Source organism: Chroicocephalus ridibundus, chromosome 1, assembly GCF_963924245.1.
Source record: "Chroicocephalus ridibundus chromosome 1, bChrRid1.1, whole genome shotgun sequence".
Lineage (NCBI taxonomy): Eukaryota > Metazoa > Chordata > Aves > Charadriiformes > Laridae > Chroicocephalus > Chroicocephalus ridibundus.
Window position 1 is genome coordinate 78,173,804 of NC_086284.1, and position 23,189 is coordinate 78,196,992.

A 23,189-nucleotide genomic window follows, 5' to 3' on the forward strand; every position below is an offset into this window, starting at 1 on the left:
CAAATTAAAAGAAAAAAACAGAAGAACCACAAAAACATAGGAATTTTATCTTGATGTGAAAGGTCCATCTATTTTTAAGAAGTTTTATTCTGTGAAGGATCATAAACTCTCGACATACGTCAAATAACACAACTGGACAGCCCTGTTCTTTTAGAAACCTCTTACCCCCCCCAAAAATCACTTTTTTATGGGATTATACACATGATGAGAGGCAAGACCAGCAATGAAAAAGAGTTCTTTTAGAAACCTCTTACCCCCTCAAAAAATCACTTTTTTATGGGATTATACACATGATGAGAGGCAAGACCAGCAATGAAAAAGAGCACACCCACTCTTACCTGCTGTCATCCTCCCCTTAGCAGAAATGACTAGTATTCTGATTTTCTGCCCAGCTATTAAATCATTGTGCCCATACACACGCGCAGACAGACTGTAACTTGCAAGCAGCCCTTTTGCGATGACTACAGTAAAGAAGTCAAACAAAACTGAAAACATTTTTTTAAAATATCCTACTCATTTTACCTTGTGTCAGATTTACTGAAAGAATTAGTTTCCCCAAACTAAAAAAAGTCTAACAATACGGAAGGCAACCTCATATAAAAGAAGAAACCAACAAAAAGAGAGGAACAAAACGAATTCCTTAAAGAAAATGATATAGTATGGTACCTTTTCCAGTCAAAGCTTCTTCTTGTATTTTCCTCACTGCTTCTTGGCCCTCATTCTCACTGTTTCCAGCTGTTACAATACAGAAAATGGAAAATTAGTGATGCAATAAACTTAAGGACAGTGAATATAAGCATTACACTATGAAGGGCTAACCACAGTGTAAAACCAGTATGAAGTTTTAAGTGAAAAGGTGTGATATGTTACTGTCAGTCAGCAGAGGTTTTTGAAGAGGGCTGTACAAATGCACTGTTGTTCACACAAGTTCTGCCTCTTTCTCTCATTTATTCATACAAGATGTGACCATCTGCTGGCTGGGCCAGCTGAACTGAGATGCAGATCTGTGAGCCAAATGAATTATATCACATCCAGATTCTACAAAAGCTTCACTATAGTTTAGAGCAGACCTCCCCTTGCTCCTTTTCCAAAATGAAGAATTTCACAGCTGGAGGAAAGGCCCCACTACTCCGGCCTGAATGCTCAGGAAAAGTTTTATCAGCGCTAACAGAAAACACAATTAAACATCAAATAAATGCCTGTTGTGCCATTCAGCTTAGGTGGACAGTTAATAATTCTCTGACATTTGTTTGCAATTCTTTTATAGTAACTTATATCAAAGGAAAAAACACAAGCGCAAGAAAAATATTGTGCTTGGTAGTACAAGTTACATTTTTTTAATGAAGTTTAACAATCCATTTATCCATCCAGAAACATTTTCCATAGCGTGACGCATCAAAATACCTATTTTTTATTATCTAAATCGGATATAAATACTGATATATCTTATGAATTTAATGAAGTTGCCTTCTCCATTTCCTGATTATATAAACCTCTGCCTTGCTTTCTGTATTGGCTTTATCTTGTGACCCTCTACAAGTGTCCTGTCCTCTCATTCACTTGTTAGGTATGTAGCAGAAATTTCAGGTTTTCCCCTTTTTTTCTCACCTTTTTTTTTTCTTTTTTTTTAGCAACAGTGAATTAGCTCTATCAAATATAAGGAAAGAATCACAGCATCACAGAATGAACTGAACTTGGAAGTGACCTCAGGAGGTCATCTGGTTCAACCTCCTCCTCACATTAGTTGGTATGCGCTCGTATTTACTTTAAGATGTTAGAACATGCTTCATAGAGGTACTAAACTGGATTAATTTGATCTCACAGATAATGTATCCAAAAAGTGGGAGTAAGCCCTTTGAGATAGATCATGTGTCATCCATCCGTTGCACTAGCTGAAGGCTCAGAGCACTACACGGAGATTTTTGGGACAGCCTGATGACTTTGAGGAGGTAGGCTAATGCATTCTTTTGAGGATGGAGTTTTTGTTGTGCTTCTGCAGTGAAAAAAATTATTTGCAATACATGTTTGTTTTCAAGATATGCAAAAGGACTCAATATTTACATAAATGTAGCCAAAATAAAGACATTCAGCATTCCAGATATGAAAGAAAATAATTTTCACATAAAACATAGAGTCATACTGGTCTATAAGTGTTCTCCATAAATTTTACTAACTCTGGAATTATATTGCTCAGACTGAGAAAAAGAAAGAAAGAAAGAATGAAAGAAAGAAAGAAAAGAATGAAAGAAAGAAGGAAAGGAAGGAAAGGAAGGAAGGAAGGAAGGAAGGAAGGAAGGAAGGAAGGAAGGAAGAAAGAAAGAAAGAAAGAAAGAAAGAAAGAAAGAAAGAAAGAAGGAAAGAAGGAAAGAAAGAAGGAAAGAAAGAAGGAAAGAAAGAAAGAAAGAAAGAAAGAAAGAAAGAAAGAAAGAAAGAAAGAAAGAAAGAAAGAAAGAAAGAAAGAAAGAAAGAAAGAAAGAAAGAAAGAAAGAAAGAAAGAAAGAAAGAAAGAAAGAAAGAAAGAAAGAAAGAAAGAAAGAAGGAAAAGAAAAAAACCACAAAGCAGACATTTGCAGTATTTTCTTCTTGCTGTTGTTTTTTTTTTTCTCCTTTGAAACCATCCAACCTTGTACAGAACAGAAACATTCAGCCTGATGCTAATTTACAGATATAGATGCAATGTCAACAAACAAACCCTCCAGTGAAACTGCCATTTCTGGGGAAATCTGTGCACAGGAGTTACGGGCAAGGGATCAATTTTCCTCACTGTTTCACCTCAAGTGATGTACTAGAGTAAGATTTCAAACTCAATGTGTTATTACAATGGATAGAGTTAGGCTAGAAACAAAAATACTTTGGTGCCAATTGTATGAAGGTCTTATTTGATTCCTCTTTCATTCAGCACTCCTCATGCAGAGAACAGGCTTATTAAAGCCTCCAGTGTCTTGATTTAACTCTCAGTATGTTCACTTAATTTGTTCTTTTAAAAGAGCTTGTGTACACAACAATTTTTAATTTGCTTTATTTTGCTGTTATATAAATGGTTATTCATTAAAGCTCAGTGCCTTCCAAATGAGCTCATTTTATTCATATTTGCATATTTTTCACTCTAGACCACTGGGAAAAAATAATTATTTTGCTAAACAGTCACTTCAAATGTCTGTTTCCAGCCTGATTCAACAAAGAGTTTGAAAACCAGATTCTGGAACCTGGAGTATCACAAAATTGAAATAACCTCAGTGAAAGCTGCTACTGTAATAGAGGCTTTTGAAACACTTCTTTCAAATAAGATCCTGCAAGAAAGAATAAAGACACAGAAATAATGACCAAAATCCTTAAAAAAAGTTCAAAGACACAAATATCAGAAAGATACCGTAAGACTGGGGGAGTAATCTACACTTCTGAGTTAGCTTAGGGAGATCAGCATCCCCTTGCTGAGGATGGGTGGGAGAGGAAAGGGACTTTGCACTGTTGTAGTGTTTCTCTCCTAGTACATCCTTCTGGAATGCTCTAAGCAAAGTAAGTGGTAGGCATGAAAAAGAAAAACCTCCTTTTAAGTGCTACATTAATTATTTGAAATTCACAAAATACTTTTTAAGTCACCAAGCTAACACGACTGGCTTTAGGTTGGAAAAAATCAAAAATAATTCGTATCTTGTTGATGAAGATGTGTCACTGAGGGCCACAACCTTACAGCATACTGAAGAGGAGTACAATGCCCTAAACTAAGGAGGGGGACAGTTTACTATACAAGGGTCAAATTCTTACCACTATCAGCTGGTTTAGATCCTCAGTAGTGTATTGGTAGTGATTCTTTTAAAAACTGTGATACACAGGAATATCCTCTGGCTGGACTTTTTGTCAATGATTCACCAAAATTTTTAATATGTTCAACATGCCAGAATTTATCCATGCCAGAATTTACCCATTTTCAGCGCTATAGCATCTGTAGCATAAGATCTGCCTACTCTGGATTCCAGACTTGGAGGCGAAGATAAGAAAGAGAAGACAGACCGTGGTTTTTTATGCAGTGACGGAACCTAAACAAAAGCCTTGAGAAAAAGGGATTCAATGTCTTGAGAGCTTAGATCATCAAAGTACCCAAAACTGTAATAATCTTGCTTTGCATGCTAATTTAGAGTGTCTATTGGGAACTCAAAATAGATATAGTTGTCTCAAGAACTGTTTATGCAAGCTGTTCAGTGCCTTATCTGATGTTTTTCTTCTACTAAGTCCCCACAGAATAGTGAAAAATTCAGGGGAGACTGATTCAAGAACACTGCTGACTCCAATCAATTCTGAAAATAAAACTAATAACGTAAAAACAAATTCAAGTCTGAATGGATGCTCCTGTATAAAATAAGATGTCATTTTAATGGCATGAAAAATTCTAATTCTTAGTAAAGTACTGAAACTCATGTTGAAAAAAGATACAGAAAATAGATTTAAACACAACTTTTAGTCAAAAAAAAAAAAGACTCTCCTCTTCAACATTCATCTACACAAACACCACAAGTCAAAGCATGTTGATCTAAAGCCACCACAGAAGTACATAGAAAAATTCTTACCAGCAGCAATAGGCTTTGGATCTTACCCTTAAGATGACCCTCTGTCATCTTAATCACTTCAGTAGATCCTAACTCTGAAAAGTCATTTCAGGGATTTCAATAGAATTGTCACAGAGGATTGCTCAACCTGAATAAGGATGGCAAGAACACACCCCATAGAAACCCAGCATGGGAAACGTTTACACTGTCACTAGGTAAGAGGTCCTGATACCTCTATATGTAATCTTTATACAATATTTTAAATTTCTTTGAATGTGAAAATCTCTCCAAAAGAATAAGTGCTACTCATGCACATAATTTATGTACAAAACTGATCCTGATTAAAAAAAAAACCAACATCTTTTCCAATTTGTGTTTTGCTAAAATAGGAATATGTAATCTTGATGTTTCAAGGGAACATACTGTAGGGTGTTATAAAGAAATTTAAAATAGTCTACGAACAATGATGCAGCCTGTAAAGCTTAAGGTTGCCTGGAGAGAATAAACCCAGAAATCCCAAAATCCAAAGATAGGAGGAGGAGAACGTCTCGACTTTCAGCCAGATAACAGAAAATGAAACACAAATAAAAAAATTTTGAGATGAACACTAAGAAAATGCAAACCACCCAGGACACAGTGAGAAACACCCGACCGCTCCAACCTGGAACCTAAGAGCCACCCTGTGCATTAAGTGTATTAAGTGTATTACCAGGAGAAGCTTGACGGTATGGTAATAAATTCTGTATAAATGTTTACCATCTGATTAAGGAGTTGCAGAGGGTGATTGTTAGCTGCCTTTGTGCAACAGAATATAAAAAAGATTCCAGATGCACATTTGAATTAGGTGCCTCCTCAAAGTAGCATAATCCTCATTGTGGTTGAAGGGGAACTGATTTCATTGGAGTGCTGGCCTGGAGACAGGGCTCGCAAGGGCACCCAAAGACTCAAGAGAAAAACAAAGTCTGCCAGCCATATCCTGGGCTGCATCAAAAGAAGTGTGGCCAGCAGGTCGAGGGAGGTGATTCTGCCCCCCTACTCCACTCTTGTAAGACCCTACCTGGAGTACTGTGTCCAGCTCTGGGGCCCCAAACATAAGGACATGAACCTGTTGCAGTGGGTCCAGGGGAGGTCCACAAAGATGATCAGAAGGCTGCAGCACCTCTCCTATGAGGACAGGCTGAGACAGTTGGGGTGAAGAAGAGAAGGCTCCAGGGAGATGGGGGGTAACAGTTTTAAACTGAAAAAGGGGAGATTTAGATTAGATATTAGGAAGAAATTCTTTACTGTGAGGGTGATGAGACACTGGAACAGGTTGCCCAGCGAAGTTGTGGACGCCCCATCCCTGGAAGTGTTCAAGGCCAGGTTGGATGGGGCTTGGAGCAGCCTGGTCTAGTGGGAGGTGTCCCTGCCCATGGCAGGCGGCTTGGAACAAGATGATCTTTAAGGTCTCTTCCAACCCAAACCATTCTATGATGACTCTATCGGCTGGCATTATGAGGATAATGATTTTGTGAGTTGGCATGGCACTGCACAACAAATAGCATGTGCCTAAGAGAGAGGAACGACTGCCCCTAAAAAGCTCCGAGGATGAGAAATTTGAATTCAGTACAATATGAGTGTTTTTTAAAGAAATTGATAACATTTTCAATAAAAAAAAATAAATCTTGTTTAGGAAAAAGGAATATAGATCTGGTGTCTCGCCCATAAAACTTCCAAGTCGTGAATTTGTTATTCAATAAAGCCAGGTATAAGGATGTGACCTGGCATAAAAAAAAAAAAAAATGAAAAAGTGATACAAAGCTTCCTTATGTCTAGAGGTACCACACATCCTTTGTCATCCGGTTCATCATACATCAGTCATAATTAAATACATGTCTTTTTTACATGAAAGGCAAAAATATCATTGGAAGTGTCCCTTTGAGAAAAGAAGCAAAACTGAGTAAGAAGGAGGATGTCAGTTTGCAGAGAGAAAAGAAATCACCATTCTCACCCTAGGTTTCAGCAACCCAGCTGTTCCAAGAAGAAATTAAGAATTACCCTGTTTATCAAACCAAACACAGACCCAGACAAGTGCCTTGTTTCCAACAATAACTTGTAGCAGGTGCTTAAGGAAAAAGTATAAGTGAGAGCATAAGTCTAGGAGTGATGTTTCCGGTACACCCTCCTAGTACCAAGTAGTTTCAGAGATTTCCTGAATCACAGGTGACACCCAGCCTCTCAATGAACCTACCTCCAATACTTCATCTAATTGCACTTTCAATTCATTCAAGCACCTGGCCGCCAAAGGGTTCTGGGACAACAAGCTCTGTGACTTTGTGACACACTTAATTACATTAAAAAGGTTGTGCTTCAGTGGTGGTTTGGGTTTTTTTTATTTATTTTGTTGGATGTTCTCTACTTTGTGTACCATAAGACGGAGAATAACCACTTCTCATTCACTTTCTCTATACCATTCATAATTGCATGATGTCACACCTCAGTCATCTGTTTGCGAGCAGAAGAACCTTTGTTCATTAGCACAGAGACATCCCGTCCTCCTCATCATCCCTCTCTTGTTTTTTCCAGTTTTACCAGACTCCTTTTGAGTATTCACAACATGATGAACCAATGATTTCTACAAAGGAAGAGGGATGCTTCCTGTCCTGTTTTCATCTTCTTTCCTGCTAAGTAATAAGATTTTATTTGCCGTTTTGTACTGGCATTGAATATTAAAGATGTTCTGCAGAGAGCTTTCAACAGTAAATCACAACATTTTTTTTTTGAGTGGTAGTAGTTAATTTAGATCCTATTGCTGTAAATATATAGGTGGGGAGGTTTTCCTTATATGCAGTATTTGCATTTACTGAGACTCACTATTTATCCATCCCTTCATGACCCAGTCATTCATTATTGTGAGATTCTTCCCTGTTCTTCATGGTAGTTAAGATTTCACAGGATCACATGATGGCTGAGGCTGGAAGGCACCTCTGGAGACCATCCGGTCCCACCCCCTGCTACAAAAGGTTGCACAGAACCATGTCTGGTCAGGTTTTGAGTATCTCCGAGGATGAAGACCCCACAACCTCTCTGGGCAGCCTGTTCGACCACCCTCAATGTAAAAAAGTGTTTTCTTATGCTTAAATGGAATTTCCTGATTTTTTGGTTTGTGCCAATTGCCTCTTGTCCTGTCACAGGCACCATTCAGCAGACCCTGACTCCACCTTCTTTCCTGTCTCCATCAGGTATTTATAGACCCAAAAAGGTCACCCCGACCCTTCTCCTCGCCAGGCTGAACAGTCCCAGCTCTCTCAGCCTCTCCTTGCATGTCAGATGCTCAAATCCCTCAATTATCGATAGTCAAATTAATTTGACTATTCTAAATACATTTGTGCAAAATGCATCATCTCACGGTTCACTCTTTTTTCTGTATCAATCTTTTATAAATGTACTGAACATACACCTATGAGATATGGGGTCACTTTGCTCCATCCCAAAGCTGACAAATAATTCCTAAATATTGTATTCTGTCTCCTAATCAGTTACTAATCTACAAGAGAACTTTTTCTTATCTCAAGACAAGCTAGCCACTTTAAAATCTTTTGGCATGAACCTTGCCAAAAGCTTTTGAAAATCAAGATTAAATTAATTCACACGGTTGTTTAATTCTTCAAAGCATTTAATAAATGATTAATGAATAAATTAAATACATGTAAAAAAAATGCACTAACTCTTCCAAAATTTATCATAATGTATTTAACTCTGTTTTTTTTACAATACTTGACATTTTCTTCAATGTAAAAGTTACACTCACTGGACTATGCACAATGTCCTTTCTTAAACTGCCCAACAGTCACAGTGTCCCAACTTACACGTCTTCTATACTAAGGATGGTTTAAGGTCCTATGCAGAAGACAGTAGTCCAGAAATACTTTTATGCTATTGAAAGATTTTGGTTTTAATCACAGGGGCTTATTTTAGACAATTTTAATTTATTTTCTGATGGGTGGTACTGTATTTATACTGAGTTTGTAATAATCTCCATACTATTCATAACCACTGTATCTTTCTAGCTGTTTATTTTACACACTTCTTTAAGAAGAGAGAGTGAACAGTGGTTGCATCTCACTGATCTCATTTTCAGATTGAAGACTCCAAGCCCACTTGGTTGCTTCTCATAAGGATACTTCTCCATACCTGTGATAAGCTTTTTTCCTCTAAACCATTTCCATTTCCGCGCTATACATTTTGAAACGTGCAGACCAGAACTCAACGCAGCATTTAAGGTGCTGGCACATGAAGGATTTATACAGTGACAAACTCATGCTGTCTGTTTTGTTGTTCCTTTCCTAACAATTTCTAATATTTGTTTTGGTTCTTGGGAGCTATTGAGCACTGAGTTTTCATAGAATGGTCTATGAAGCCCCAAGATCTTCCTCCTGAGTGATGACGGTCAACTCAGAACCCATCATTTCTTTTTACGGAGTTAAGATTTTTTTCCCCATGTCCCCATTTTTCCCCATGTCCACACTCTATATTGTTCTACATTGAATTGCACATGCTTTTTAACACCCAGCTTCTTATGGTCTTCCTGTAATTCTTCCCACACGTCCCTGGTCTTTATTACCCTGAATAATCTAATACAATTTGAAAGGCTTGCAATGTCAGTTTTTGCTCCTCCTCTAAAATTATACGTTGAAAGCATGGGTTCTAACACATATCCCTGTTGAACTCCAGTGGTAACACCCTTTCCACTAAAAAAATAAACATGTATGTTTATGTTCTGTCATAACATGGAATGTTATGGTATGAATGTAATGACATTTGTACTTATCCTTTGAGCTGCGTAGTGTCCTTAAGAGCCTTAAGGAATTTTGCTTTAAGATTTCTAGAAATCCAAACAAACCACATCAACTGAAATCTCTCATCCACATGATGGCTGAGCTCAGTTAATCAAAGTATTTTACTATGCAATACACCTGCACAGTTGATTGAGTTACATTTCTAGTGGAGATTACTGCCCCAAAAGAGAATTCTTGTGTTCTAAATGTCTTTTCAGATGTTTGTCACTACTTTAATAATAGTTTCAGATGTCCCAAGGAATGCTGTAATGAGTTTGTTCATAAATAAGTAGTCTTAAACCACTGCCAATTATCAAAAAAATGCATAAATTTTACAGGTGAGATGTTCAAAATTATATAAAAAAATGCATTTTTTTAAAAAGGAAAAAGACTATTTAAAGCTAGGACAGTAACAGTCTTTGAACATAAATTAGGGACTAAAGGGTTCAACAAAATTCTTACTGATTTGGAAGGCTGTGTGCAGCTGTGTGCACATGCATAGTGTAGAAATAACAGACAGCGCTGTAAATAGAGTTTTTCATAACCCTGATTACAGTGTACTGATATGTTAAAAACGGAACTAAATGAAAATTACAAGACAATCTTCATGCTTTTCTCAGTGTTCATACAAGAGAGAGGAAACCATCACCATTTTTAAAAGGCTGGTGAAATTTTGACACTTCCTAACTAACTCATTCAGGCCTAACAAAACCTGGCTAAAATTAGGAAGATAAATACTTTTCTAGAAGAAATTATAACTCAAGGATCCAATACATCTATGTATACTGAGAAAAGACTATTAAAGTATCCCATATAAATTTTCAGTAATTGAAATTAAATCAAACCGTCTTTGAAAATGAACAATTGCACCATCTTGATAGGGTTTAATCATCCTTCTAAAGTCACTTTGTAGTATTATACAATATAAGAATTGTCTGATTTATAGTGTAGAGAGTCCAGCTTGAAAATTGGAAACTAATGTGAATGAAAGAGATGACAGAAATGTCTCTTGTTTAGCCCCCTGCAGGGCTTACAGAGGTCACACAGAAGTGCTGAGTCTGGTGATGGAACTACATTTATTGCATAGCTTAAATAAGTCACTTGAATATATATACATCTATATAAATATAATGAGACTGTTTCCTTCAGAATGTGAGCCTGTCTTAGAAAATTGAGACACTGATAGACACTAAAGATTGATTACACTGTCCTGAACCTGGTGTTTTATACCAAGCAGCATATATGTAACATTGTCAAGCTGGAAATCTTTTCAATTTCATGCACCATTATCAGATAGAATTATCAAAGCTTCTGTATTAGATATTATCACACATTTTGTACAACCTTCTTTTATTAATATACTGAGGAAAAAAAACCAGAAAAAATCAAACTGTAGCCCTCTTTTTTAAAGTCAACAATTTTAACATGGACTCACAGAGTCCTCTTAAAATTAAACCCCAGTGATGAAGGATGGAAGGAATATGAAGAGTTTATGCTTCTAATCCATCTAAATTCAGACTCACAAAACTGTGTCCAACACTGAACCTGAGCTGAACCTACTGGGTTTTATGACTGGGGGTCATAAAAATGACTGAGATGTCTTGATTTTCAGGGTCCTTATTGTTAAGAGCATATTTATTTGTAAATGCATACAAAACACCATCTTCAATATCAGTTACTGGTCAGTAGCCACCAAAACTGGTGTGTCATTTACCTTCTCTCACTGAAAATCAAATTGTAAGCTTAGTTATCAATTAGTAAATTGCATAGGAGGGAGCAGGAGCTCCTGGTGTGGCTATACTCTGAAGACTCACCGCTGGCAGTAGCTTTCCCTACCAGGGGTCCACTGTCTGTCATGAGATTTTCCTGAAGTGAAGGCCTTGTTCACTGTGAGTAATGCTATCGCAGCCTGGCAAAAAGTCTCAATGAAATCTATCAAAGAAATCTATAGAAAATTACTTTCATCATTTCAGCATTCACACCAATCTTTTTCCCAGCCAGAGGCTGAGTGCAGGGCTACTAGCATCCGCAGAGAGAGACCATCACCGGGGGAAAGCAGTCTTGTGCACCAGTGCTGGGACTGGAAAGGAAGAAGCCGTAAAAGCACTGTGCAACTGCTTCCTGAAAATGCTCTGAGTGAGCACACTGCCTTTTCATACGGTGCCTATTCAGGTTCCGCAAGGTAACATACTTCTGCTTGTTTTCCTCATTCCATTGGTAGATTGGATTTAAAAGTAAGTTACTTAAAACATTTACTCCTCTAAAATGTCAAATGGAGTCAAAATCACATCCATCACAAATGGTGAATCATCTTCACATCAGACATTCAGGTTTGACTCATTTGCCCGCTGCAGGGGTATCATTCTTTATTGCTAAATATTCCCATTACTTAATCCCTGAAATGGGAAAGAAGCATTCAGTGAATGGGCAAGCTTGATTGTGAGCTACACATGAGTCTCCCTCGCAAGCCCAAATTCACCTAACATCCACACTTTTTTCACATAAGTTCATGCCTATATACAAACATAGGGTGAAAAAATTTCTAGAGCAGAAAGCTTGAGCAGACTTGCTGTCTTATTTGAAGCTTAAATCTTTGCTTGCGTGGCCTGAAGCTGAATGTGCTAACGCATGCCAATGTGCCGGCAGGTATTTTAAGCATACTCTGGACACTTGGGGTGAACAGTTAGCAACAAGGATGGAAGGTCATTGCATTTAATGTGTTTTTGAGACTGTTTTAATCTTGCAGCTGGAAAAAAGCCTGAGACTATCAGTTCTACTGACAGGGCTTCTTTGCTCTGAAGAATTTCACAGGCAAAGAAGATGGCCGTGACTCACCAGTGTTTAGGTCAGAGTTTGCCTGAAAGAACTGAATCAGTTGAAAATCTTACTCATCAAATGCTTCCTATAATTAATTTCATTAATATACATTTTTAGAGATTCGTAATGCAAATATTAAGGTTGGTACAAATGAAGAGCAAATGGAAATGCGTGCGCCTGTAAGCATCAGAAGAAAGAGCATAGCAAAGAGTTAAAAGAATGCCCCTTACTGAAAATAAAGGACATGTTTCCAGGATACCATTCCTGTATTGTTTGTATCAAGGCCACAGCACAGAGGACTGGCCAGCAGATGACCGTGCCCCCTGACACCAGGAGGTTAACATCATGGTTGCGGCATATCACCTATACCATTATTTTTCCTGTTAGTCCACCAGAAAATAGGCTACAGACATAGCCTATATACTCCTTACAAGGAAAAATTACTAAGAGCTGATGACTCCTAAAGGATGTAAAAGATCTGTCCATGAACCACAGAGACAGGATAAGGACTCAGTAGCTGGGGTACATTTTCCCACGCTGCACCTAAGTGATGCTCACCAGACCACCTGAGCACTCACATCTTGGTTCTTGTGAGAGTATGGGTGTGAGTGTGAGTGAATGGGATCTATGAGAGGTGATTGTGAGTTGAAAAAATCAGCTTATTTAGAGATTTTGTAATTATATACCACCTTCCCTTTCCCAAAGATCTCACACCGAATTTTGTTATTATACATTATTATCATACATTACATAGTATACATTTTAAAAAAGTAGCGATATTCTATGCTTACATAACCCTAAGCAAAGAGAACAAAATTAGCCTTTTTGTTTTCCCACTGAGTACATTTTTGCAGTCCACCTTAAACATGAGAAGAGACTTCTTTAGTGAAATATTAATGCTGACAACATTAGCTACATCTAGCTACATTAGCTACCTCTAGCATCTATCTGCATATAGCAGCATCTTTTTGCATTTTTACAGATGCTTGGTTTTGACACGTCTATTAAAACATGTATGAGTAAGTGGTATTCCACATTACACCTATATGATTCCGGGGCAACTCTATTAGTTTTACTGACTGCACTAGACTAAAAATACATGGCTACTATGCTCCTATTTATTGTTTGGTGTGGGTTTGTTTCGGTTTTTTTTAAGATGTGTATACAAAACCTTAGAGAGAGCACATTCTGTTTAAAAGCTAGATAAAATGGCATCACCAGCTTGCTAGGTGTATTATGAAATACCAACCTTCGGTGACCTTATGGTGTAAAAGTTACAGTGTTTTAGGTAAAAATCTAGTGAAAGAAAGATGAAGGGAGCAAAATGTTTTTAAACATAAGTATTCACGATGTTACATACTGATTTAGTAAATATATTAGTATATATATGTGGTACAGAAAGCTTCAGAAAATAGGAAAAAAGTCTCACTAATATTGTCTGTAGTAGAGAGAAGAAATTCTGTACTCAAGACATTTTTTGAGTTCCTACAGAAATTCACCTATCCTAACTTCAGATGTCTAAAAGACATCTCAATCTAACATAGTCACCTTACAAGCCGGCATCAGACTGACGTGAATGAACCTCTCGGGGCATTAATTTTCTTGTTTTGCCTACAAAGGCCACCTACAGTGACAAACTAAGAAGTAAATCTGCAATTTTTACATGGCTGAAATTATAGGAGCTTCCTCTGCCCTTCTAACACAGATCATCCCCCACTACACACTGGAATATTCTTTCAAGGAATTATTTTCCTCCTTAGAAACATTGTGCACCCTAAAGTTGAAGCATAACCTGTACTCAATAACAAGATAATAAAATATTTTTGTGACACCTATATTTTTAAGCCTTTTTCACTACCTTACTGTTTACTTCTTATGTAAGGTAGTCCAAGTCTTCAAAGTTCTGCATTAAAAAAAACCCATCTACTTTTCTTGAAAATCTTGCAGAGCAAAACACAAACCAAATCTTTATTTACGCTAAATACTACTAAAACCCTGTATCCTCCCCCCTCCTTCCTTCCCCTGCCATATATTTACTTGGACTGAAAAGAAAATACTCCTTAAGAGAAAAAAAATTATTTTCTGAAACAAAAAAATACATGAAGAAAATAATGACTTTACCTATTATAACGTGCATGCCAAGTCTTGCCAAATGCTTCACAGTTTGGTAACCGATTCCTTTAGCACCTCCAGTCACTATAGCAACCTTTCCATTTTGTGTAGGGAAAACTATATGAAGAAAAAGAAATAATGCAAGGTTAGTTCCCAATAGTAACACGATTAAGAAGTTATGATGTCTTTTAAAGTGGCGTATGCTTGACAGACCACTCTAGCCAGGCTAGTAAACAGTCTCAAAAGCACACTCTGTATGGAAATAAAAACTACAGAGCATCTGCCATTATTTACCGCACTAGACTGGAGTTGATGACACCAAAGATAAAAACACCCAGTTCAGAAAGTTTCTCATTTCTATTTGCATGCATTTTGTAATCCTGTAGTAGTCCGCCCTCTAAAATTTTCACCTTCAGTTTGTAACAGAGCAAGGCGGCTGTTAAACGTCAGCTCAGGGGGGGTTTACTCCATGCGTACAGGGGGAAAAAACTCCATTGGCAGCATGATGATACCCTGCAAACTTCTCGAATGGCCAAGGCCAGGCCTCTACCCGTGACATGGGGGAAATGGCAAACAGCTCAGTCAAAGACGACGCAGCTACACGGCAGGAGCCAGCCAACCTAACTTACCTGTGTAACTAACTGAGAACTCCGCCTGGTGAAAATCACAGGGTCCTGGCCCCTAAAGGAAGGACGGGGCAACTTTTTGTCTAAAAAAAACCCCACCCCCGCCATGGCCCACGAGGACCCGCAGGGGGGCCCATGAGGCCTCACACCGTCCCAAGGCACCCCCCCAAGATGGAGGGCGGCCTCCTGCCAAAGGAGAGCCAAGGCCTTTTAAACAAACCGCTTGAGGGGGGCGTGAATCAGGTCAAATATCAAATATGATTTTTTTTTTAATCTTTCATGTGAAGCACTGTGTGGTCTTCAGGCGACCGAGATGAATTTCTGTTTGCTTTTGAGAAGAAGCTGCTAGGTATTTGTACAGGGAAAACGGCGCTGAATATTTCATTTTGCCACCTCACGGCGTCCATAGGCAATGTTATAGATAACAAATGCTAAAAAGATGCTGACTTTCATCTATCAGAGGACTTTCTATTTTGATTTTCAGGTTTTTAGGGGATTGCTTTGTTGTACAACACAAGCTCGTATTTTATATGGTTATGAAACACAGAACCAGTGCTGATATAAGCTGCTTTCTTCACAGCAACTTCAAAAAGGACCCAGATTTCACCTTTTCTGAAATACATAGTGCTTTCCAGCACAATTCAACATGAATTTCTGTTTTCTTCAGGTAATGACATGATTCTTCCCATCCACGGAGAGTGAGAAATGTTTGCAAGTATTCAAAAGTTAATTCCTATTACAGTGATATCCAGGCATGTAAGTGTCCTGAAATACATAATTCGAACTAAATAAAACTTCGCTGAGAGCCTTCCTAAAGGTCTTCAGTTTAGTTACAAGCAGTCCTGCAATTTCCACCAAAAATATTTCTCAGAACAAACTCAAAGTAAAGTGCCCACAATTTTTTCAATAGTTAAGAAATTAAAGCTAGACCTGACGCTAAATACTTCGATAAATTGTCCACACTAGGCAGTATTTTTTAATAGTTTATTACTTTACCAGACATGGCCTTTTGAGATTATGTTTTCCTGGTCTCTTCTCTGTCAGTGAAGCAGAAAAAAAAGGGAAAACAAAAAAAGCTTTTGCAGTTTTTGAAAATGCAGGCAGGAAATAAAGATTTTAAAGAGGAAGAAAAATAAATGTTCTTAGTGTGAAACAAGTCGTTGTCACCTCTATGTGAGCAGCCCTTGTGCCCCAGCATGACCGGATACACTTGAAATTTGGCAAGGACATATAATCTCAAGTGCTTTCAGCCATGGAGTGAAAAATTACTGCCTGAATGATTTGCATCCATAAAAAGGGGGACGAGTATGTGCTCACTGTTCAACGTTTTAGACCACGTGAAAACACAAACACATTGCCTTGTACCAAAGGCATGCTGAGAGGAGACAGGTCTCAAGCAAGAACAGGGCAATACTCTTTGCAAGATGGCAGACAAATCAGAAACACATGGCTTTTTGAGCTTTTGTTTGCTCAAAAAGTTCAAGACTCTGAAAAATGAACTCTTGCAAACAAACAAAAAAAACACTCAGTTGAGCCCGTGCTGCAAGAGCTATTCTGAGGCCTCTCCTGAGGGGTCGAACAGCTTTAAATCCATACAGGGAGCACTGGCATTGCCTTGCTGTAAAAGCAGGAAAGGCCATTTCTGGCCACTACAGCTACATGAGTGAATTTTTCATGTGGCGACTGCATATATACTTGTAAAGAAAACGCCATCTAGAAGGCAAAAATGTGAGCTGAAGTCCACTAAATAATTTTCTTTTAAAGTTCAGTTAATCCATAAACTACATCGAAAATCCTGCCAACATGTGATAGAGCGAGCTGCGCAAATGCAAAGTTTGCTTCCTCCCCGCAGCTCTGCCTCCCCGTTTATCTTTCATCCCGTTTCACCTGTGCATTTGGGTACAGAATACGGAGAAAAAAGGAACATTAAGTCATTTCCATTTCTGTTTATTTCACTATAGCTGAAAAAACATACTCCAACACCAACAAAAGGAATTTCCTCAAAAGGAATTGCTTTCCTTTGGGCCTGAGTACCTTCTCCTCCTCTTCTGCCTCCCCATGCCTCCTCTTGCTTCCTCTCATCACATTGCCAACCTGACATTTGGATTTTGCTTGCTGCACACAGGTGCTGTCACTTATTTCCATGACATTTCCACTACACCTACCTATCGAATAAGAAGTGACATTTAGTGCAAAATTAATTTACTTAGAAGAAAATGAGTGAAAGAAAAGGAGAAAAAGATGTCAGGGCTGGGGAAGGGTCAATAACATGAAGGAAAAACGGGAAGTCAGAGGAGCAAAGTGATAACAGGCATCAATGTGATGAAATGGTGCTTAACAGAGGACAAGGAAAGAAAATGCCCCATCCGATCCTGTCCATGAGGGCTACAAAGAAAAGGACCATTTTTGGTCCTAATGGTCATTCAAGTCATGTGCATTACCAACCTGCAATGAAGAGCATGACAGACGGACAGACTCCACTGCAGAGATGCATTCAGTGAGATCCTAAATTACAGAGAACTTTAAAACAGACACGTTTGTAGCAGCTACCTCCAAGGACCTAAGAAAGCACCCAGGGAGGGAGAAAAGAAGGCTGCAGACACATGGATAAACGGCCAGTATCCGGTTTATTTATGATAGGTACAGTATACAGCTTTCCACAGAGCATGGTTTTGAATAGACACAACACTGCATGTCACATCTCAGTGTATCAGTTCACTTCAGCCAAAATGGGAAACACAAAGAGAAAAACTGAAACATCCGGGGGGGGGGGGGGGGGGGGGGGGGGTGGTCACACCAAAAACACCCAACAAAATAACCCAGTCAATTAACTCTTAGTTTTGATTTTTATAAACCTTAAATTAATTTTAATCTGCAGAAAAGGTGTACTGTTTCCACCAAGATAGATACTTTAATGTAAAATGACTCTCCATGAAAATGAGACACTGCTGGTTCTTTCATCAATAAAAGCAGTCAAGATCAAACCCAGGCTGCGTGTGTAAGCCAGTGGCGACTACAGTGAAAGGCAGTTTATTGGTGCCCTGTTCCCACTAGAACTCCACTGCCGGGTAAAGTTTGTGAAACACCCACCTTTTCAGTGTGAAAACACCTCTTCCGTGACGAAACCCAACATCAAACTTTCAAAGCAGAGCTGGGCTCAGCCTGGTTTTCCAGCAGATACTGGTTTATTTTTGCGCGAGAGGCTGAGCCGAGCATAGCCGGAGGCTGGGAGCCCCCCCAGGCAGGAGGCAGTGGGGACCCACCGGCTTTGCCAGGGAGGGGAGGTTCCCTCTGGTGCTTCTTGCACCTCATTTAAAACATCCCATCTCTCTCTCTGCCTCTGCTCCTGGTATGTAGATACTGATCTCAATTGCAGAGGCGTAATGCTGGTGATCTCACCGTGGGACATGAGAACCATACAGCCATGGTGCTAATGAAATCCCCTGACCAAGCACTAGCTGTTAATTTCCCTCTGTGTTTGAAGAAACCAGCCTGCAGTCCTTACATGCTGCTTTATCACACCAAAGTCGGAGAGAGGCTTCTCCCAGGCTGCAGGTTCTGCCTGCACCCCAACATATGTGGAAGAAATAAGCCCATCTACTTTGCAAGTGGATTGAGGTAAAGCAGAAAACAAGGCAGATTTATTCTGTAATAAATATGTCCAGATATGAAGCTATTTTAAAATAATAATTGTCCCTTTAAATATACTTCTCCTTAATCTGAAATAACTTCCTTCCATGTACAGAGACACCCTCACACGCACTCGATGCTACGAAGAATTTAAGGCAATTCTGTAATTTTTAAAAATACTGATTTCCAAGAGTGTCTTAAAGAGGGCCATCAAGACATCTCTGCAACTGCCAAGACCACAGAGAAATAAAACAGACTGCAGACCTGTATCAGTGACCACTTCCATATCAATGGCTAGTTCCTGCCAGCAAAATCTCAGCTCTGGGGTAGTGATGGGGGTAATTGAAGTAGCCAAATCAAAACAGAGGCATTAAACTTTCTTCTTTGCAGAAATGTACTCTGTGAACACAGACAATGCAAACCTCAGAAGAAGAGTTCCCTTTAAGAATTACTTGCTTTGGTATTCTGTAATCTTTACCACACAGCCTGTTTGAGGCCAAAAAAAAAGAAGAAGAAAGTATTAAAAGTTTATTAAAAGCAAATCGCATCAATTTTTTACAAAGTTTCATCTCGTACTCTATTAATCCAGCATCTGCATTGTAGAACATTATGAGTCATGTGGACATTAAAATATAATATCATTATATTAATCTCTTCATTAAACCCTCTTTTTAAGACATGGACGGCCAAAGGCAGAGTTCAGATTGTCTGAATCAGTCTCCAGTCCTTATCAGGCAAGAAAGACAAGCACCACTGAAGGCATACAAAGAGCTGGTCAGAGGGGCCACCTGAGAGGCGCCACGCTGGGACCTGCCTGCACCTCCTGAACCGGGCACTCGGCACAGGAACTCTGGTGGCATTTGTGCTGAAAAGACCCCCACAGACAAATCCTAACAGTTATTTTTTCCCTTCCTCCTATAACTGAATAATTTACATGCAAATACGATGCCTGAAGGTAACTGGCAGAACCACAGATGGAAAAATAAAAGGAAAAAAAAAAGAAAAGAAGCCACAATGAATATTTAGTTTGATGACAGAATAACAAGTGCCAAGTTTGGAGCTGTTCCTGTATAGCAACACCGAGTGAGAAAAAGAGGGCAAACTGTAATTGTCAGTCCTCATCTAACACCATAAGACAAGGCACAATCGAGTTTTTCTAGTTGTCTAAAGAATTCGTGTAGCGCAGTCTACCACCGAATTATTGAGAAGTTTTTTCCATCCCAAAACACTCCAAGTCGTTTTCCCCGATTTACACTGTGGCAGGGCTGAGATTATAGCCATTAAGATCCCTTTCAAAGCAAATGTAGAAAAATAACTCATTTGCTACTCCGAGAGGCAATCAGTACCCCTCTGGGGAATCCACACAGCTTTCAGCAATAGCCTTTAGTGAGAGCCTTACAGTAACACCTCTGTAAACTTCTGTCTTGGCAGAAACTGAGTAAACGGGGTCCAGACACAAAAAAGTCATTCCAGGACTATCCCAACAGAGGACAATTTCATGTACTAAAGTCCTGAGGAATAAACCAGACAATTTTTTTTTCTTTGTTTTTCTTGTATGACACCAGCTTTCACCAACAGAAAAGTTGTGGGTCCTACGCCTGTGCTAAGCCTGTGCAGATGATCTTTCAAATGCAAATGGTCTTCCCAAATTTGCACACCAAGATCTTTCCTGCCTCTGCTGCTTCCTATCACTTTCCTAAGGAACATCAATATGCAATCTAGATTGAAGGCTTTTAAGGCTGGAAACCAGGTAGGTGGCAACCAGCCTGACTAGTCCTTCTGCGAAAAGGTATCCTGCTGGTTTCTGCAGTTGCAAGCCATCAGACCTTCTGTTCATGAACAAATGTCCTGTGTACACGCAGATCCACTGGCACATAAACCAACAGGTCCAATATATCTCGAATGGATGGATGCATTGTGTAAGGGTGATTTATTTGCCACGGGAGAGCATCTATTTCCAAGCACAACTGGAATTTTGCACTAGCTAGATGACAAGCCTCCTAGCTTTTGTCTTACTTTACTTCTGCAAAAGAAGTGAAAGTCAGGAATCACGAGGAAATGGAGGTACTGGAGACAGGCTGGCCCTGGAGTTACTCATGGGAAGGGAAAGGTGTTGAAGAACCAGCACAGCAGGAGAAACCAAACCATGGAAATGTGTCCCTTACCCCTACAAACGCATAGTATCTCAAGGTGCTATTAATGGAACAGCAGCAGCCAGATAGCTGTAAGAATTAGGGAAGACCTAATTTAAGAAGCCTCCCACACAGCAACCGATAGGGAAAACGGATTGTTAATAACCGCTCACAAAACCACAGCAAAACCCCTGGCATCCGTAAGACCCAAGTTTCTTGTTTAACCATTGCACAAAGTGCACACGGGTTCTAAAACGCTGTGTGCCAATGAAACAATGAACAATAATTCACACTTACCATTGCAGGAAATCCATAAAAGCTCCATGCCCCATATTTCAGGCTGGGATATCCTACACGGGAACACATGTGCAGCCCGCGCTCTGTGAAGTGGACATTTCCACAACTGGGCGGACATTTGCACAACTGGGCAGAGCTCCCGCACACGTGCAGCACAGGCAATCGCAGGACCAGAGGCAGCAATTCTCCTGGACTGCCTGGACACCTGGGAATCCAAACAGTGCCGTAACTCAAGCCAAGGCACCAGATAGCTAGCAAGCCCAGACAAATGGCCAAAGTGTATCAAGGCAGTAAATGACACAAAAGCAGGAGAGTCGGCAGCCACACCAACTAGAAAAGCAGTGTGCTCACACAGCTAGAGGAGATAATGCATATCCTCGTCCCTCCCCAACCTTGTCAACACAAGAACAAGTGATATCTCTTCAGAATTAGCAGCAAACATCTGCTGAGCCAGACTAATGATTTTTTTTTTAATTGACAATAAAAACAAACAAAAAGAACCTCCCAAATTTAATCGTGCTGTAAGGTTATAGCATTTGTTAAGCTTTTTGACAAGCATGCCAGCTTGTTTATAGGGACAAAATGATAACATTTGCAGGCAAGTTGACAAGCCAGAGACAGAAGTTCCCAAAATCAGCTCCAGGACTCATCCCCAGATATCTCAATTAACACATGGGATAGCCGTACTACAAAGGATTAATAATCAGAATAGCTCCTCCTCCCTCTTATTTTTCATCTCATCTCATGAACACACTGGGGAGCCTTGGGCAGTATTAGATAGCAAGAAGTATTATTAGAGTTCAGTATCACAAGATCAGAGCACCAGCATCCACAGCAAGACCTAACTGTAGTAAAAGAAATCCACATATTAAAAAAAGATGCAAGATCAACTTGTGCAGTAGTAAAAAGATAGTTATGATGCCAGCATTACAGGACTGAAAGAAATACATTTTTTTTGCTAAAGAAAAATAATTATATCCTAAATAAGGCAGCTTTTCAGAGCAACAGCTTTTGGCACTCAAAAATCCAAGTCCTGTGATAAGAGATCTCTCTAGCAACAATGGGAAGGGGGATGGAAAGCTGCACTAAAAAATTCATTTGCATGACACACCTATCCGCATTTCTTCTAGTGATTCTTGGAAAGACAGGATAAATGTAGATAAAGGGAGAAGTGTGTGTAGAAGGCTGGGTGTGGAACGGGAAGGAGAAGAGAGTATTAGACTCTCAAAGACACAGGAACAAGAAAGCTTTTTTGTCAAGAAGAGGTCATTTTCGAGTGCTTCAACACCCTTTCCCCTCTCTTCACCTTCCCCCCTACTTCCAAGTATTTAGCTGAAAGAGATGCATCTCTAAGCAATTTAATACACCTCAATCATAAATCTCTTTGTGGCGGTATTGTCCTCAAGGCAAAAAAAGGCCCAGGGAGGAGACCTGCACAGACCACTTGGCCTATGGCTACTTACGGATGCAAATCAACCGTGGTTTCATGTGGGGAAGATGGTGTAAGTCAAGGCACTGTAAGAACAGACTGGTAGAAAGGTAAGCTACGGTTATTGCCAAAGTCATCCGAAAAATAGTTCCTTGGCACTTGCACGTGTATTTTCAGTGCCCTGTTTTCTAGCGCGTATGACTGGAGCGTTTGCAAGTGAAGAAGTCCTGCCTGGTTTTGAGAGCCAAGGGAAGCTGCATTTTCATACATCTCTCAACTACAGCCTGAGTGCTTTTGGTTTATTTGTCAAATAGGATCCTCAGTAAGATTGATCCTGGACTTTGTAATGCTGCTAGACTTGTCAGAAGGGCGGCACAGAGAAAAAGGTAATTGCAGTTTTCAAAAACAATATAGATGGTAATTTTCTGAACTGATTTAAGCTGTCTTTGTTCTGACTGTGAAGAAGAACATTTTCCTCCAATAAACCCTACTCAGACTTTTTGCATCAGGGTCATTGATCACATGAAAAAAAGCTCCCAGCGAAGGAAGAGCCTGGGAATGGAGAAAACTAAAGAGGATGGTTAATCTGGGAAGTTTTCTTGCCGTTTCTGAATTGGGTTTCTCTAAGACAATGGGAAACAAGGCTGCATTGAAAAACAGTTTGATGAAGCATATATCTGATCTTTTTACAATACAAGTTCAGGCTGATTTTGACAGAGAGATATTAGGAAATTTGATCCCAACAAATATGGAGCTGCCCTAAGGTAAAAGAAAGCCAAAGTAGA

At 39.3% G+C, this 23,189-nt stretch overlaps 1 protein-coding gene across 3 annotated transcripts in view; it reads right to left on the bottom strand.

Moving 5' to 3' along the window:
• Positions 1-23,189, bottom strand: part of DHRSX (dehydrogenase/reductase X-linked) — a 168,270-nt gene that overhangs the window by 114,453 nt on the left and 30,628 nt on the right. For all 3 annotated transcript variants that reach the window (XM_063340885.1, XM_063340893.1, XM_063340877.1), the window contains 2 exons: positions 14,300-14,407; positions 667-735 (listed from right to left, as the gene is read on the bottom strand). In XM_063340885.1, coding sequence (XP_063196955.1) covers positions 667-735; positions 14,300-14,407 — 177 coding nt within the window. The remainder of the gene's footprint in view (positions 1-666; positions 736-14,299; positions 14,408-23,189) is intronic.